General features: G+C 37.9%; 1 protein-coding gene across 2 annotated transcripts in view; it reads right to left on the bottom strand.

Annotated features, from left to right (window-relative positions):
- Positions 1–18,730, bottom strand: part of TRAPPC9 (trafficking protein particle complex 9) — a 964,950-nt gene that overhangs the window by 803,146 nt on the left and 143,074 nt on the right. For both annotated transcript variants that reach the window (XM_027844988.1, XM_027844994.1), the window contains one exon: positions 3,293–3,419. In XM_027844988.1, the coding sequence (XP_027700789.1) occupies positions 3,293–3,419 (127 nt within the window). The remainder of the gene's footprint in view (positions 1–3,292; positions 3,420–18,730) is intronic.

Genomic DNA, 18,730 nt, shown 5'->3' with positions numbered 1-18,730 from the left:
CCTATGGATTTTACTGAGGCGGCTTTGTCATCTCCTGAGGCTGAATGCAACTAATACAATTTCATCTGCAAATACAGCATTTAGAAAACTGGGCCACAAATAAGAGACTTTTATACTATGCAAGCTGTCACCCATGACAAATGTGAACACCGTAGATGAGTATATCTCTTCCTATTTTACACTTTGGTTGATGTCAGTACTCAGCAGAATAACAAACAAAGTCACACAAGTAGGAGACAGAAGAGATAGATCTAGAACCCTCAAGTGTATGACAGCACCAGGGCTAGAACCCAGGTCTCCTGACCTCTACTTTGGTCCTCTTTACCATTACAGTCCATCTACCTAGTTTGATTTCTACTCCATTCCAATAAACAGAATAAAATAAACAAATAAACAAAAATAAACTAATAAACATAGTTGCATCTGTCATAGAGTCTTGTAAAATGAAATTATATATGTGGGGGATAAGAGATGTCTTATTTGAAGAGAGCCTTTGAAGTGGCATTTTGTTCTATTCAGTCATATACATTTTTTAAATTAAAAATAAAAGATATTTCAGTATCTTCTATTTTCTGTACCATTCAATCACTTGTGTGACTTTAAAGATGAGGTGAAAGCCAGAATGTTCTCTACTTATAATTTCTTCCCAATATCCGTGCAGATCATTCCTATAAAGATTTTATAGAGATGACCAAGCAGACATACAGATTGGTAGTTATGTATTTATATATTTTCAGTCACTTAACTGCTCATTCCATTTTATTTTGAATCATTCTCTCAAATTTTTGTATCCTGAAAAATCAATCTCTGAATGCCTTTAAAAAAATGTGTCACCTTGGCTCGATTCCTAAAATCTAGCCACTGCTTAGATTCTTATAATCTAGCCAACAGTTTACTAATGTTCAGACTCCTTAAGAGTCTTGCCCAATATGATGGATGTTCTAATAAACCTTGTCTTTGGCTGAAAGAAGGCTTGGGTTAAATTCTTTCAGGCAGGACCCGTGTGTTGTGATATTAGGGTCCCAGCATCCCTGAACCCCTAAACCGCATCATTTTGGTGGCCCTTATGAGGAAACTGTCTAACACCAAGTTCTTCTCCAGCCAAGACTGGAAGGTACGTAAGCCTCCCCCTTCCCCTCCTTTCCTGTTCTGCAGTTGGAGCTGCTCTCCAAGCACCAAGGCTTGGAGGTGCTTTTCGGGCAGACAGTTACAAGGCTGTCACGCACTCAGCCTGACGCTTTCAGGCTCTCGGTCCACTGGGTCAGTTCAAGGCCATGGACCTTCCATGGGTACACCTTCTGCAGCATAGAGGACAAGGACAGATGCCCTATCCAAAAGTGTACACTCCATTCTGTTAATTCCTGCGGCGCTAGGGAATTGGGGAATACTGCAGCTGCTTTTTGGTTCCCTGAGGCTTATTTACTTCCCTTACCTCTGCACCTCTGAATCCTCCTTCATGGAAGTTACAGGGACAGTTAGAATAGCTAAAAATATCTTGGCATATTCTGGAGGTTTTGTGATTGATCATTAAGGAGTTTTGAAACACCAGTACAATGTGGTCACTCCCTTCCCTTGGGTCAAGAGAGTGTTAACCCCCCTCATAGGAGAAGAGAGTTTCACCCCTTTACCCCTCACCTTTGATTTCTACCTCCCCCACCTGGGAAAGGAAGGAAGGGGGAGGGGCAGCAGCTCAACCTTTGCCTGGAAGCATCACCCAAGTTCAGCACATCCTGCTCAAGGTAAAGAAGCTGGCCTCTGAACTTGGGTACGCATGCTCTTTTAAATTTGCAGTTTTAACCATTAATGATCAGATGTTGACTCTCTGTGTAAAGTAATTTGGAAGTGCATTTAACAAAACTGAAGTCACCTGATTGGTAATGGGTTTGTTTCAAATTTCAAATTTGAATTTTCTGTATCAGTTATGTCAAGCAACTTTTCATAATTTGGTTACTGCTAAAATAATTTAGCTATTGTTGGTTATTGTTTTAATGTGTAAACTAGCCAAAGAGTTTGTTTGGGTTATGTATGGCTTGCTGAGAATTTGCAAGTGTATAGAAATCTCTAATGATTGGCTTTTTACACCAGGACAAACTTAAGTTTGAGATGTAAATCCTGGAAAAGTTTTTCTTAAACTGTGATTAATGAAACTTGCTGTTTGAGGTAAAAGCTCATAGGATTTTATTTTGAGTTGTCTGATGGGTCATAATCCATCGATAATCAATAATCCACCATCTGAGAGAAATGGCACAAGCTACTCAGAGAAGGTGATACTGGTGGGAAGTCAGCATTGGGAAAAGCTGAGAGGACAATTTTAGCCTCAGTCTAAGTTGGGGTCCTCCTGGCTCAGTTTCCCAATTATGTTCCTTTGAAAGAGAATGTTACCCACCTGGCTATTCTTGAGTCTGGCTATGAGGTGGATTTGATAGTGCATGGTTGGAAAACTGAATTATCTGAATCCAAATTGAGCTAAGGATGTTTTATCTTCTCAAAGTTGGGCCCTAAATCTAGTCCCTGCTTTATATCTGGGCCCTGCAGTTTTTCTGTCAGATTTATGGCTTCCAGACTATGGGCCATTCAACAACAGTTGGTAGCAAACAGCGAGAACCAGCCAATGTCCCCCCATAGCTCCCTGGATGTAGCCTATGCTTGGTTCCAGTCAACCTCCTCTTTGGAACCTCCTCGAGGCAGGGACAGCTCTACACGCCTTGCCAGCAGGAAGCAGTTTCAGAAGCTGAGACCTTCGCCCCTTACTCCAAAAGAATTTCGGTCCCATTTGTTTGAGGGGGGAATGATGGAGTTGGGATCTGGGCCCCAGAAAGGAAAAACCCTGAAATGGACAAGAAATGTTTGGCAGTAGACATAACTCATTAAGTTGTCTGTACTTGGTCAGATCACAAAATGGTTAATGGAATGGTCAAAGTAAACACCAAATCAGAGTAAATACCCAACCAAGACAAAGAACATGGTACTACACATAAGATTACAGCAACTCCAACCCAACCTATTTAAACAATCTGTTGATTCCAAACTAGGAAGAAAATAACACCAATTTAGAATGGAAGCTCATTTATATAACATTACAGGGGCAGATGACAGATGATTATCAACAGCAGTGCGTCTCAAAACAGTAAAAAGCAGGTGGGGAGCAAACAAGCTTGGAGAGTTTGGTATGGGATCCAACTAAGCTGGATCATCCTTTACAGTAACAAAGTCTACATTCAGACCTCAAACAAATGGAAAATCTCCAAGGATAAATCACACATGTGCCCAATCAGGCTGGCATTTCTCTTACCTTACAATGGGAAGTTTCGTAAATGGGACAGGAGGCAAGTTTAGTCCATCTGGGAGAGAGAGAAGCTCCATTGTTCCTGGGCATTTTGAAGTGTAACTTTCTAAGCTCTGTGTCACATCCTTTTTTTCTAAAGAGGGGAAACAAAAGGAAGTCAAGATCTGTCACGCAAAAATGATACCACCTTAGAATGATAGAACTATATGATGGTACAGTAAGGATTATGTAGCCTAACTTCCATTTTTACATTCTGAAACCAAAGGTCCAAAGTCACACAACTAGGAGACAGAAGAGACAGATCTAGAACCCTCAAATGTGTGATAGCATCAGGGCTAGAACCCAGTTCTCCTTCGGTCCTCTTTACCATTACATTCCATCTACCTAGTTTGATCTCTACTCCATTCCAAACAAGTTGCTTAGGAGAAATGGAAAAATGATGTGTTTTACAACATAAAAATTATGGCAATGATTTTAGAGAATTCAGAAGTGTAGTTTAATTGGTAAATCATGAACCAAACAAATTCCTATATCTAATTATTGGTGGTGGTGGTGGTGGTTATTTTTTGATGAGACCAGAAAAGCAACTACACTTAATTTTGAGTACAGTAATGTTAACTTGTATATGGAAAAAAACATGAAACATAATAATAAAAATTTTCTTTAATGTATACAAAATAAGTCTGCCAAAGAGTTCTAACTGCTATCATGTAAATTATCTAATTGGCTTAATGTTAAGTATATTAAGTTTAATTAGATGGATTAAATTCCATTATGCTGTCTCCAAGAATTCTACAGTTATCAAAATGAAAGGAATTAACCTATTGGTTATATTCAATGCATCTAACTTTCAAGAGATTCACAGTGAAGTGGAAAGAGGACTAAAACAGAAGTTCAAAGACCTGATTTCTAGCCCTGGCACTGCAACACACTTGTAGGCAGGGATTGTCTCCCTACTGCATCTATAACTCCAGGACCTAATAATACACTGGCTACAACTTAGTAGGTGTTTAATAAATACTTATTCACTGATTTATTACAAAAGACATCTCACCTCTCTGGTCATTTTTTATTAGACTCCCATCATTAAATTGCTCATCTAACTTCTATTCAAGCTGGAAAATAAGCCTTATAGAAGAGTGACAGTTTTTACTCAATTGAAAGTGTTTGTAGTTTTTAAATTTTAAGGCTGTTTTAACTCATTTGTTAAAACCAAAATTTGACAAAAATGTATGACCTATTCAAGCTGACACCAATGAAGTCCAGCCTGTCTCTCTCATTCTATAAGATATGTTCATATAAAACATTCAAGCACTTTTAAGGTTTGTTTTTAGTTTAACTTTTTTTTCCTTTGGAGCAAAATACAAGGTTGTTGGGTTTGGTTTTTTGGGTTTGGTTTTTGGGTTTTTTTTGAAAGCAAAATAAAATGGTGATTCTGTAGAACAGTATAGGAAATAGCAACAAAGGTGCTGAAGAAATCCAATTTCCAATTTTTTCAGTATCAGTTTTGCAAATTGGAGGCAAAATTCCATCTGGTGCCTTTCCTCCTCCTCCTCCTCTTCCTTTCAGCAAGATGTTATAATGCTCACTGGATTCACCTGTACTACATTGGGGGGGAGGGCGAGTTTCGAGTTGCTTTTAATTTTAAATGTCACACAAAAATCTCAAGATATAACTTTAAGTGTTAAGAGGGTAAGCTTCTTGGGATGTAAATAGCCATTTCTAAGACAAGGGACTTAATAGTGGACTTTCTTACAAGTCTTAGAATCATAAAATGTTAGTGCTAGGAAGAATCTCAGAATATTAAAACACATACAACATTACATTTGTAAGGGACCTTAAAGAAGATAATGTATTAGAGCTAGAGGAGACATAGATTATCTAGTCCAACCAAAAAACAAACAAACGAGAAGACTTAAATCCAGTCAGGTTACCTGATTTGCTAAAGGCAACACAACTAGGTTATTAGTGATGACTAGAATTCTAACTCCAATTCAAATGTTCTCTTTTTCCTCTCCTGTTCTTTGAAATACATGGAATCTAAAAGGCATGTTTTAGACTACTTTTAGATCCTGAAAAAATGTTTGAACACTTCAGTATAGTTTCATACCAACTCATTATTATAATCTACCCAAAAGTACAATGTATCAAAGTTTATATATGGTTGGTAAATTGATTGCAGAGATTTGTGTAAACACAAGCAGAGATTTTAAGAAGCCTGAGTTTGGTGGCCTACTGGTTCTAAATCACAGCAGGAGGCTCAATGGCTTCTGAGCAACTTGGTGTCAAAAGCCGTTAGATATCAACACAGAAGCATTAATTTGGTCCCTTGGTGATTTCAACTGACATTTATTGTATGGACTTGTTACTAACACAAGACAACAGCTAAATATGCTAATGATTCCTCAACTAGACCAAAATCAAGTTAATGTTTATGATTAATACTTTTCACAACTCTTAATGCTCCTTATTTCATATGATTTAGGGACAGTAATGGTAATTTTTGGAAGCAATTTCTATAACATTTAAAGTTGGAACAGAGCTTACAGGTCATATATTGAGGACATTAATTGTACAAATACAAGTTCATTTGAACCCTATCAAGCAGAAGGCACTTGTCTAGGATTAAAGAATTTTCACAAGGGGGACTCTTTCTGATAATATTTACATATAATTTCACAGGTGCAGATTTATAAAGACTCACTCAAATCACCAAACTTGACAACAATCAATCAACAAACATTTCTTAAATGTTTACTAAGAGTTAGGTACTCTGCTATGCAAAAATGATCCTAATTATTATAAATGTAATACAAAAATGAGGAAATATGCATATATTAATCTGTGTAAATAAATTTAACCCTTGTACTCAGAATGAAGTTGTAATTACAAACTAAAGAATGAGTATGCTATAAACTATTTTTATAAGCTATTTTTATTGGATCTGAAAAAAAATATTGGTTGTCAGCATGGGTAACTGAAAATGAATTCAAATAAAAATCAGTATACCTGAGAACGACTGAAATAGAGGACAGAAGTCAAAGCTTTCTAATGGATTTATCTAGAAATGTTAATTTAGCCTACTTTTCAAAATAACAGGATAGATACTCTTCAAATTTTCTTAAAAAGTACAATACACTAAGCTGGTACCTAAAGCTAAACACTTCAAGATATTTATTTTTTCTCTAAAAATTTAAGAGTGCATGCACATTTAAAGAAAGCCCAGATGCTACCCTTAGCTACAGGGTTCATTAGAAAAGTGAAAAAAGTGCTTATCAAAACTTTGATCATAAATAATTCACAACTGGTCTGCCTTTCCTAGGGTTGACATTTGCATGAAAATTGGTTCAATGTTATTTCACAGTTTATCTGTTCTTGTTTCTTCTAAGTAATAATCTATGACAAGCATGCTTACAGTAAGTCAGCTAAGATGTTGGTAGAAAATAGAAGACAGGAGGAACTAAATACACACAGCATCATCACAGACCTATCAAGACTGTCCTGCTAAAGAACTCTAACAAAAAAGGCCAAGCAAGAATACAGAATAATGTAGAAAAATGGGATGTAATGATTCTCTATAAAATCAGACTTAAGTAATAATCACAGCAACTCCCTTAGAATAGCACTTTATATTTGCAAATCTCTTTGAATACATTAATCTCATTTAAATTCCAAAATAGCCCTGTGAGGGAAGAAAAGCAAGAAGTATATCCATTCAGGAGATGAGGAAACTGAGATTCAGGAGATGGAGTCACTTATGGTCATACACCTGAAAAGTGACAAAACAGACTTAAATTCAGTTTTCAGGGAACAAGCCCATGCCTCTTTCAACTAAAACTTGCAAGCAATAAGGATACCAGGCAGTATAATTTGAACATGGCAAATCACCTAAATATATCTTTGTGCTGAAAGTACTTAAATAGCTGAACCCAAATCCTCTGAATCTAAATTCAGTGATTTTTTTCAATAACATTCTCTTAGAGCATATGATAAAGTGGATAGTATTTTGGACTTGGAATCAGAAAGGCCTGGGTTGAAATTCTGCTTCTAATACTTATTAGCTGATATTTCTTCATTTTCCACCTCAGTGCATGACTTGGGGACTTCTCTATCATACCATCATGGCCCAGGAACCTCATCATTAGGAAATCCCATCATCCCGAAAGATCGAATCTGCCTTGTACTTACACCTCATTAATACCCTCTGCTCCTCTGGGAGGGCAGGGCCATGAACTAAAACTTCCATTGAGGAGAGGCACAATCCCCACAATCCACTATCATGCCAAACATCTCATTATTTCCCACCTTGCTGAACTACTAAGGGACTTCTCACCATGTGTCCAAGTTGAGTCCCTTCACTGCCTTCCCCCCAACCCTTTTCAGTTTCATTTTGTGTACTGTCTTCCCCCATTAGATTGTAAGCTCCTTGAAGGCAGTCATTATCTTCCTTTTTTGTATTTGTATCTCCAACATTTAGCACAATGCCTGGAACATGGTAGGTACTTAATAATTTTTGACTAATTTATTGACTGATTACTAGCTGTGTAACCATGGGAAGGTCACTTAAATTCTTTGAGATTCATTTCCCTCACCTGTAAAATAATAATAATGCCTGTAGTACCCACCTCATTGTGCTGTTGTGAAGCTCAAATAGGATGAAAAATACATAATAATTTGAAAACTTTAAAGTATTATATAAATGCCTATTATTATTATTATTAATTGGGTGGTTTGGGGGTGGGGGGAGGGAAGAGCCCAGGCCTGGAATTCCATTTATGTAGGGAATGTGGTGAGAAATTCCCTCTGTCAAAGTAGCAGTAACTCTTTTACAATTTATAGCCTTAAGAGAGGTGGCTGGGCACTGAGACCTTAAATTACTTGCATAGTCACACAGCATATGTCAGAAGAAGTACCTGAATCCAGGTTTTCTTGACTCTGAGACCAAAATAATCATTTTCCTAGAACTATAACATCTCTGAATGGGAAGAGATCTCAGATATTGTCTAGTCTCATCTATAACTGAACAAGAATCATCTCAACAACACAAATGACAAGCGAGTTTCCAGCCTCTGCTTGAAAGGCTTACAGTGAAGTGAGCAATAAATCAGGTGAGGGAAAGTACTCTTCTGGATTCGACAATAAAAAGACAAAAAAGACAGCAGTTCAAATGAAAGACATCTGAGGGGTTTAATCACCTGCAAGCTCAACTCAAGTCAACAGTGTGAAACAGTAGCCAAAAAAGTTGTAAGCTGAGGTCATGTTAAAAGATAAAATGACAAAAACTAAGAAGATAACAGTACTCATGTATCCTGTCCTAAGAAGAACATATTTGGAGTGCTGGGTTCAATTCTGGGTACTACATTTTAGAAAGGACATTAAGAAGTTGAAGTCCTTAGGGCCTTCAGATAAGGAGGAATACAGTGTGGGGGGGGGGGGGGGAGGTCATGTTATGTAAGGCTCAGTTTAAGGAATCTGATACTTTTAGCCAGGAAGGTTAAATGAGGGAGAAAATGAGGGAAGGCTGGTTATGGATACCTATCTTCAAAATCTGAAGGACTGTCATGAAGAAGCAATTTCTTCATGTCTATTAGAATATAATAGATGTATGGTCAAAATAGAGGCACAAAAGTTTACAGAAGAGGTCAGCTCACCCACAAGTATTCCAGAAAATATCTAAAAAGATCACTGGACCAAATAATGATCAAGAAATCCAAGGAGAAGCTATACTAAGTGCCTTCAACCAGGACTGCACAAAAAGATAGCCAGAGGGCAGCTGGGTGGTACAGTGGACAGAGAACCGGCCCTAAAGTCAGGAGGACCTGAGTTCAAAATCGGCCTCAGACCAAACACTTGACATTAGCTGTGTGAACCTGGGCAAGTCACTTAACCCCAATTGCCTAAAAAGAAAAAAAAAAAATGTTAAAAAAAAAAAGACAGCCAGAAACTTACAGGCACTGAGAAAGAGGTACTGCAAAGAAAGATACACACAAGCTAATGAGTTAACAAATGTGTTAACGAGTTAACAAATGAGCACAAGTTAACAAGCCAGAAGCCTTCCAGCACTTAGACCAAAGATACTCCAAAGGTACTCCAAAGGTACCTGAAGTCTACAACATACTGTACCTAAAGAAAAAGTTCAAAGTGATGGGGAAAGAAAGCTCCAAGAAGTGCAGAAACATGCAGAGATTTTACTTCTCTGACCAAGGGTTGGGGAGCCAACAGAGCTCTGACTGGATACTCCAGGGAGGCTGGAGGCCCTCAGGTATCTGACCCAAGATGCTCAAAGGGGTCCTGAATACTGCTGTACTCTTAACTCCAGATGTTCCAACAAGGGCTGAAACCTTCCACCCTACTGACACACCAGAAAAGGTTAAAATCAGTGGCAGAAGCCCAGGAAACAGAGCTCAGGACAGAATAAGGGCTGACCATCCCACCTAAGAGTGTAGAGGAAGGCTGAGACCAGGCTTGGCATAAAGTACCAAACAGCACTATATACCTAAGACATAAAAAGGACCCTAATAAGACATCAAAAGCGATGACTATTAGCCATAACATTAGCCATCAGGTACAAATGATACTGCCAAAAGGAACTTAAAATGTATTTCCAAAAATGATAAAGTTTGGGGTAATAAACTGAAGATTACAAGGGTCCAGATTATATTGTCCTCCCTGTTTCTTACTAAAGACAAGAGATGAAAAAGAAGAAAAAATGTATTTGGGAAGTGAACAGCTGAATATGAAAATGATGGGTGAATATGGGATTTGGATAAATATAGAATTTACACATTCCTAACCAGAGATGGAGTATACCTAACTAGGGATGGCAAAAATGTATTTGCCTTGTGTTTTGTAAACCTAATTAAATGGACTTTGAAATAAAAGAATGAGGTAGGGAAAAAACTATTTATGTGTATGCACCAAGCTATATATCATAGATAAGAGCTACAATGAAGGAATATTAATAACAGTTGAAACAACCAAACATTCACAGGAATTAAGAATCAAGAAATAAAACCCCTGGCCTCAAATGTTTACACATAAATACCCAAAGTTTAAGCAACAAACAAGAGGACATAGAGTTCCTCCTACAAGGAAGCAAATGTGACCTCAGTTATCACTGAAACTTGATGAGATGGGAGCCATCACTGAAATATCACTCTGGATGAATACACCTTATTAAAAAAAAATAAATGAATAAGCATTTATTAAGTGTTTACTTGTGTCAGGCACTATGTTAGGCATGCAGGACTGCTACAGTCCCTAGTCTCAAAAAGCCTACATTCTGTCATGGAAGATAACATAAGAATCAATAAAAATAAATATAATGGAGTTTAGGGAAGGAGGTTGTTGGCAGGTAAAAAATCAGAATATGTAAAAGAAAGTGTGGGTAGCACTGAAAATTAAGAAAAAATACTCATTTGAGGAAATCCAGAAATTAAAAGGGAGATGCAAAAGGTAAAGAACATTTGATTAAAAACCAATAGTAAGAATTGGAAACTGAGGGGATACCCATGTGGATTAACTAGTTATGGTACATGAATGTGATGAAATATTATTGTGCTGGAAGAAAAAAAGAGGGCAATTTCAGAGACACTTGGGAAGACCTCTATGAACTGATGCAAAGTGAAGTGAGCAGAACCAAGAACAATTTATACAATAGCAGTAAGATTGTAAAGATAATGTACTGTGAAACACTTAAGAACTCTGATCCATACATACAATGACCCACAATTCCAAAGGATCCATGATGAAAAAGGCTATCCACCTCTTCATAGAGAATTGATGGACTCAGAGTACAGATTGAAGCAATTTTTTCTTTCTTTCTCTTGCTTTTTTAAAAGAACATGGCAAATGTGGAAATTTGTTTTGCATTACCTCATATTTGTAATGGATTTTGTATTTCTTTCCTTCTCAATGAGCAGAGGAGGGATGACAAAAGGGAGAGAACTTAAAACTGAAAATAAAATAAAACTGAATTTGAAAAAAGAAGAAAGCATGTTAAACATATAGGTAGGTATGTATGTATGTATATATTGGGAGGAACAGAACTTTTATCATCTAAGTATGCTACAAACCACCAGCATAGACCACCAGCACAAGAAAGTGATGAGGAATGTAGGAAACAGACCCGAAGTCATACATAGAATCATTCAGGATAAAATGGTGACAGGAGATTTCAATTATTCAGCCATCTTCTGGAGTTCTCTTTGCCAAAAGCTGAGCAACTAATAACTTTCTTACTTTTACTCTTCAAAAGGCAGAAAAACCAACAATGAAGAAGCATATACTCTCTCATATATCTACTCTCATTAACAAGGAGGAACTGGTTGTTAGGGTGATAATGACAGAAACAGGGGGGAGGAGTGATCATCCCTCACCCTACAATCTATGATAGAGAAGAGTATAGCTGGGCAATATCTAAAATGCAACCTAGAATTGAAGAAAACAGATTTTGAATGCATCAGGATAGTTAAGGTCCAATCAATTAAAATTCTATAAGGGAAGATAGTCCAAGACGGCTGGGAAACTCATTAATGAAATTCTGAAAATACAAGGGGAAATAATTCCATTAAAGATTAAAAATGGTAGTTTTCTGTAGACAACAATGTGGATGCACAGTCATCTCATTCATTGACCAATCTATATTTTTAAAAGCTATGCAGGGGAAAAGAAAGTAATAGAAGTAATAGAAAATGAACACAAAAACATGCCATGATCCTAGAAAAACAGTGACAGGGGTGATAAAGCTCAGAATGTGTTGATGACAGCAGAGGAACCAGAGGATTACACAAAAGGGCAAGGAGGGTTTGCTATATTGGGGAAAACAAGATAACCCAAGAAGGGACCACTCCTCAGGGCAGTGCTATGGGTCCTCAGGATAATGATAACAGAGGAAAGGAAGAGCTGCTAAAAATTTATTTTGCTTCTGTTTTGTCAAGGAGAATGACATTTACAGTGGAATGATAGAACAAAAATGACTACTAGGAAATGATATTAGATTGTGAGCTCCTTGAGGGTAGAGACTGCTTTTTGCCTCTTTTTTATATCCCCAGCACTTAGCACAGTGCCAGGTATATAGCAGAAACTTAGTAAATGTGTATTTACTGACTGAATGATATGCAGAATAAACAAGGGGAAAGCAAGAAAGCACCTAAGTGTCCTTGATGAACCAAATTCACCTACCATAGAGGAACTACATACTCAGATACTGAAAGAACTGGAAGATGGGACTACTAGACCATTGTCAGTGATATTTAAAAGATTTTGGAAAAGAAGAAAAGTACTACAGGACTACAGAAAAGCAAATGTTATCCTGATTTTCTAAAAAGAAAAGACAACAGAGTCTGCAAACAATAGGCCCTCGAGTTTAACTGTGATTCCTGGAAAAAATTCAGAATGCATCATTAAAGACATATCTAGTGGACATACATATAGAAAAGAAAGTCATGGAGAAGCAGAGCTAACATGGCTTCATCAAGAACAGATCATGACAAACTAATCTTGTTACCTTTTCGGACACAGTTATTAAACTAATAAATGGAAGAATGCCACAGATCTAGTTTACCTAGACCTTGGCAAAGATTTTAATCAAATAACTCATACTACTCTTTTGGGGAAGATGAAGAAAGCTATGCTAGAAGAGAATACAACTGGATAGATTCAGAAGTGGTTGAGTGGTCAAATTCAAAGAGTAATGATTAATAGTTTAATGTCATTTTGGAATAAGGATTCCAGTGGAGTGTCCCCTCTACTGTTTAGCATTTTTATAAATTAATTGGATAAAGGCTAACCAGCTAGCATGTCCATCAGATTTATAAATGACACAATCCTTTAGGCTGCTAATACACTGGATTAGGGAGTTAAGATCCAAAGAGATCTTAACAGGCTACAGAACTTGTATAAATCCAGTAAGATAAAATTGAATATCGATAATCCTCCCATCATCAACAACAACAACAACAACAACAACAACAACAACACACACACACACACACATCATCCAGTTCTAGAATCATGGTCATTTCAACTCTGCCATTTTTCCTGGCCAGGAAAACCTGGCCAACCTATTCCCCTATTGCCCTATTCACCATCTGGAACTTTCTGGAACTTTTAAAAGTACCCCTCACTGGCCACCACTCCTCTAGGTGTGGTCACACCCTTTTAGAATATAAACTAGAAGGCAAAGGCTGTTTTGCTTTTTTTAATTGTATCCATGGCACTTACCATATGGCTTGTTATGTATTAAGTGCTTTTACGTAAAATTCCTTTTCGGGCATTCATAAGTGTAAAATCTAACAATTAGTTCAAGAAATCAGCTTCACAAGTAGAAAGTGAGGGATTACAAGGACCTCAGTAGCCTCCGTATCAACTATACAAAGAAGCTAGGAGAAGCCCAAATCCCTCAACTGACCCAAAGTAAAACCGGCAGTAACAAAAAAGTGCCTTTTTCCTGCTGGGGAATTTGAATATCAACTAGTCACAATTCCCCAGACATCACCTCACCATGATTCAGCATCAGTCCTCAAACTACGGCCTTCACACCAGGCCCAATCTCCCTGTGCCATTTCCCAAATGTCTTGTCCTGCTTGACCCAAATAAAAAACCCACTGGGCTCTCATGGTTTTGGCACCCTACTCCACCAGGGAACCCTAGACAACCTGACCTGTTTCCATCTCTCCTGACTGCCCCCTCATATTATGAATATTCCCTTCTATAAAGATTCCCATTACTTTCAGAAAGTTCCCATCTTGGGTTATGTTTACTTCTGTGGTGTTCTACCTCTTAGCCATGCCAATTTTCTCTTTTAGAAGTATCAGCCATTGACCAGGGCTGGAATTAATGGTCTTGGCAGCTGACCCTACTTCCCAAGCCATGACTTAAGCAACGTAGAACACAAAGTGACAGGAAGCCCAAGTGATAGACTAGGGCAGTGACCATAGGCCTGCTCTGAACCTTGTGCCCCTCAAGTTCTACTCCTTGGTTACAAAAGAACAGAAGGGAGATTGCTACTACTTCCTTGTACCATGTTTTAGAATCCCGAACCCCACTCCGTCTACATTAAGACAGAGAGGCATGGTTAAAGAGCAGTTTGCTAGGAAAAGATCAAGGGGTGTTAGTGGACTATAGACTCAATATGAGTCAGCAGTTAAAAAGAACCAGTGCAGTTCTGGGCTGCAATCATAGCTATATAAATGTGTTATTATTGTTGCGATTGTTTCTGCATTGAATGGTTCACAATACTGATCACGTTCTTCATTCAACTAACATAAAGTTCCTACTCTATGTGTGACATCCTCTGCTTGAAATATAAAGACAAATAAAACAGGGCCTCAGCCCTCAAGAAACTTACAGTCTAGTAAGAGAGAGAAGATATGTACACAAATAACTATAATAGAAATTACACAGCACCAAAATCCTACTTCAATCAAGGCATGAAAGGGACGCTTAGTATTTGAAAGCTAACAATAGCAGAGCACAGACTGTAATAGGACCAATCCAACTGGAAAGGCTAAGTAGGGCATCTACATCTCCCTTCTTCAAGGCACTCTTGCAAAGTTCAGAGAAGATCATCTTCAGAAGTCTGAATTCTATTGACCATAGTAGCTCATGGACACTCTCTACTAAAGCATGCACCAACGAACACTTATTAAGGAGTTATCACTTTCATGAAATTATACATCCTTGAGGGACTAAAATATATATGAGAAAATACATGGCATCAGAAGGATACAAAGTGCCAGGAGTTTAAATGAAATGAGGAATGCTACCAGATGATAGGACTGCCAGGCAGCCAGAGGTGGGGGATGGAAGGGAGGCATCACACAAATCTACAAATGGATTCCTCTACCATGAAAATTACTGCTGATGACTACTGGTACACAAAGTTGCCAGAGCACAAGTAATCTTCACCAGTCATAATAAGCAGAGCATATAAGAAGTAGAAGGAGCCTTGGAGGTTATCTAATATGATCCCTAGTCTGGCTAACTAGGTTTTATCTTACACAAACTTTCAAATGTATATGTATTTCCAAAATCTTAAGATAGAAACATGGCAATAAAGTAGAAAATGACAACAGTACATATTTTACAACTGAACCAACACTTTGCAAGGTTTTTTTTAGAAGGCACATATCAAAGAAATCATCATTTTGAAGGAAATCATTCATAGTCCCAGCCAGTAAAAATGAAGGAGAAAATGCACACTTAAGTAAATAAATCTGAAGAAACTAGCCTAGCATTTATAAGAAAATATTTTGGGGGTAGTTAGGTTCCCATCACCAGAGGTATTTAATCAAAGGATGAACAGTCACTGTGTAGGGGATTTTACAGAGGGCATTCACAGTAGGGCAGGGATTAAACTGAACCTCTAAGGCTCTCACTCTAGAATTCTATGATTCATTTTAAGGAATTACATGATATGAAACCAAGAATACTATATTTAAGAGTCAGAAGATCTGTATTCAAGTACTATCTCTACCACTACGTGTGTGTGTGTGTGTGTATGTATGTGTGTGTGTGTTTCGTTTAAGTATCCAATTCACATAGAAATTTACAGTTGGTAAAGCACTATCCTCACAACAGTCCTATGAGGTAAGTATTCAATTGTCCTAATCTTGGGTGAGAAGGGCTACTGGAGGGTCATGGAATCCAATCAGCTTAATTCATGAAAAAAAATCTCCTGAAAAGCATCCCTGACAATTAGTCATCTAGGTTATGCTTGAACTCATATTCTAATAGAAAAAGCATGGTCCAGAAACCAGGCTCCAGATGTAGCGTGGCTACTTAGCAATCGTGCAACATCTAGCACCAGACCCAAACTCTTTTCATAATGCTAAGATGCAAATTCAGGTCTTCCAACTTTTAAATTCAGAACTATATTACCCCACTTAGCTGAACTTGAACAAGTCACAATCTCTGAACAATAGTATTCAGAAATGTGGGGGATGTAATTGCTAAACTACTGTCCGTGTTATTTTAAAGACAGAGAAGAATGAGAGAGATACTACAGGACTACAGAAGAAAAGATGCTATCCCAATTTTCAGAAAAGCAAAGAGAACAGTCTGCAAACTAAAGGTCTTCAATTCTTGGGAAAGTTCTATAATGGATTACTAAACAAAAGATTAGTGAAGATCTATAAAAGGAAGACATGATTCCAAAGAGCCAGCTTAGCTTCATCAAGAACATGCCATACTAGATTAACCTCATTTTTTTTTAATATGGTTTACTAAGTTGGTAGATCAGGAAAATTCTGTAAATATCATTGCCTAAATTTTAACAGTGATAAAGTACCTAATGCTATTCTTTTGTAAAATGCAGAGAGAGGTGGGCTAGATGATAGTACCATTACATGGATTCTGAACTAGTACCATTACATGGATTCTGAACTATCTGACTGTCCAGACTCAAAGAATTGTCCTAACTGAATCCACATTAACCTCTCCTCTCTTCTCAAGTCTCCTGCTGCACTCCCACCCCTTGCCCTCTCAGCTGAGGACCTCACCTCATACTTAAAGAAGAAAAGTTCTTGGCCTAGAGCTCCCTACTTCAAAGCCAGCCCCATTCCATATAGATATGGTCCCTCCCACTCCTCCCCTCTTCTCCAGCAGAATGTCCCCACTATCATTTCCCTTCTCTCTAATCTTCATTCTCTCCTTACCAAACTGATCTTTCCCTGCTGCCTACAGTATAAACATGCCCAAGACTACCACATCCTGAAAATCACCTCACTATATTCCACCATGCCCAGTAGCTATCCATCCTGTCTCTCCTCTCTTTCTCAGCTTAACTCCTTAAGAAAGACTTATACTCTTGAGTGCCTTCACATGCTCTCCTCTCACTCTCTTCTGAACCTTATGTAATCTGCCTTCAAACCTCACTACACAAATGAAAATGGTCTCTCTAAAGTCACCAATTATCTCTTAATTGTCAAATTGCTTCTCTATCCTCATTCTTCTTGACACCTCTGTAGCATTGATATTATTAATCACCCTCTCTCCCTGGATGCTCTCTTCTCTAGTTTTTTTGTGACACTGCTTTTGTTCTCCTGTCTGAGCACTGCTTCTCAGTCTCCTTTGCTGGATCCATGTCACACTAACTGTAGTTATACCCCCCACTCAAAGTTCTGTCCTCTTCTCTTTTCATTCTATACTCTCTCATGTGGTGACCTCATCAGCTCTGTGGCTTCAATTATCTCTTTGTAAATAACTCCTAAATCTATATATGCAGTCTCTCTTCAAGAGAGTTAGGCCTGCATCACCAACTTCATGTTACACATTACTAACTAGATGTTCACATCTCAAATTCAGCATGTCCAAAACAGAATTATCTTACCCCCCCAAACCCACCCCTCTGAATGTCCCTATTACTTCCCTACTGGAGAGCATCACTATTTTTCTAGCCACCCAAGTTCACTGCCTCAGTCTCATCCCGGGATCCTCACTCTCATTCATTTGACACAGCCAATAGTTGCCAAATCTTGCCATTTCTATTTCCATCACATTTCTGAGATATGGCCCCCACCCCAAAAAACACACACACTCAATAACCAACTCCTATGATCAAATGTAAAATCTATTTGGCATTTCTAAAGCACAAAACCCAGTCACTCTTGCTTTCCAGTGTATTTACATATTACTCTCCTCCATGCTCTCTATGAGAGCAGAACATAGTGGCTTACTTGATGGTCCTCACACTCCATCTCCTATGTTTGATTCTTTTGTACTAGCTGCCATGCCTGGAATATCTTCTGGCCACATCTCCACCTCATGGAATCCTTGGTTTCCTTCAAGACTCAGGTCAAGTGCCACCTTCTGCATGCAATCTTTCTTGGTCTCTCCAGCTATTTGTGTCTTTTCCTTGCTTTACATTTGATTTGGATTATGTCTGCTATAGAACTATAAATGTACATGTTGTCTCCCCAATTAAAATGTAAACTCCTTAACGACAGAAAAACCATTTTGATTTTGTCTTAGTATGCCAGTACTTAAGTAGAGTACCTGCCACAGAGAAAGCATTTAACAAATGCTTGTTGATTGAGCAATTGGAAGAAAGTCTTTAATGGAGTGTCCCAATGATTTGTGCTTTTCTCCAGGTTAATATTTTTTATCAATGACTTGTACAAAGGCATAGGTGGAATACTTAACACATTTACCAATGACACAAGTGGGAAGGAGAGCTAAGGCACTGGAAAAAAGTTAGTATCTAAAAAAATCTTGGCAATTTAGACAGCAGAACCAGGAGAGGGTAGAAAGTTACAAAAAGGCAAGTTTAGGCATAATGTCAAGAATAATTACTGAACAATTAGTGCTATTCAAAAGGGTAATAGGTCTGACTTTGCAGGGATTCTTCCTCTATAAATCTTCAAAATTTGCTTGGATGAACATCTATCAGGTATGTTCTAGTGGAAATTCTTTTTGGCCATAGCTTGAATTAAATAGCCAAAG

This window comes from Vombatus ursinus, unplaced genomic scaffold (assembly GCF_900497805.2).
Source record: "Vombatus ursinus unplaced genomic scaffold, bare-nosed wombat genome assembly UNPS02005236.1, whole genome shotgun sequence".
NCBI classification, from domain to species: domain Eukaryota; kingdom Metazoa; phylum Chordata; class Mammalia; order Diprotodontia; family Vombatidae; genus Vombatus; species Vombatus ursinus.
The sequence above is the reverse complement of the archived record's forward strand: the minus strand, read 5'-3'. Positions and strand labels throughout refer to the sequence as shown.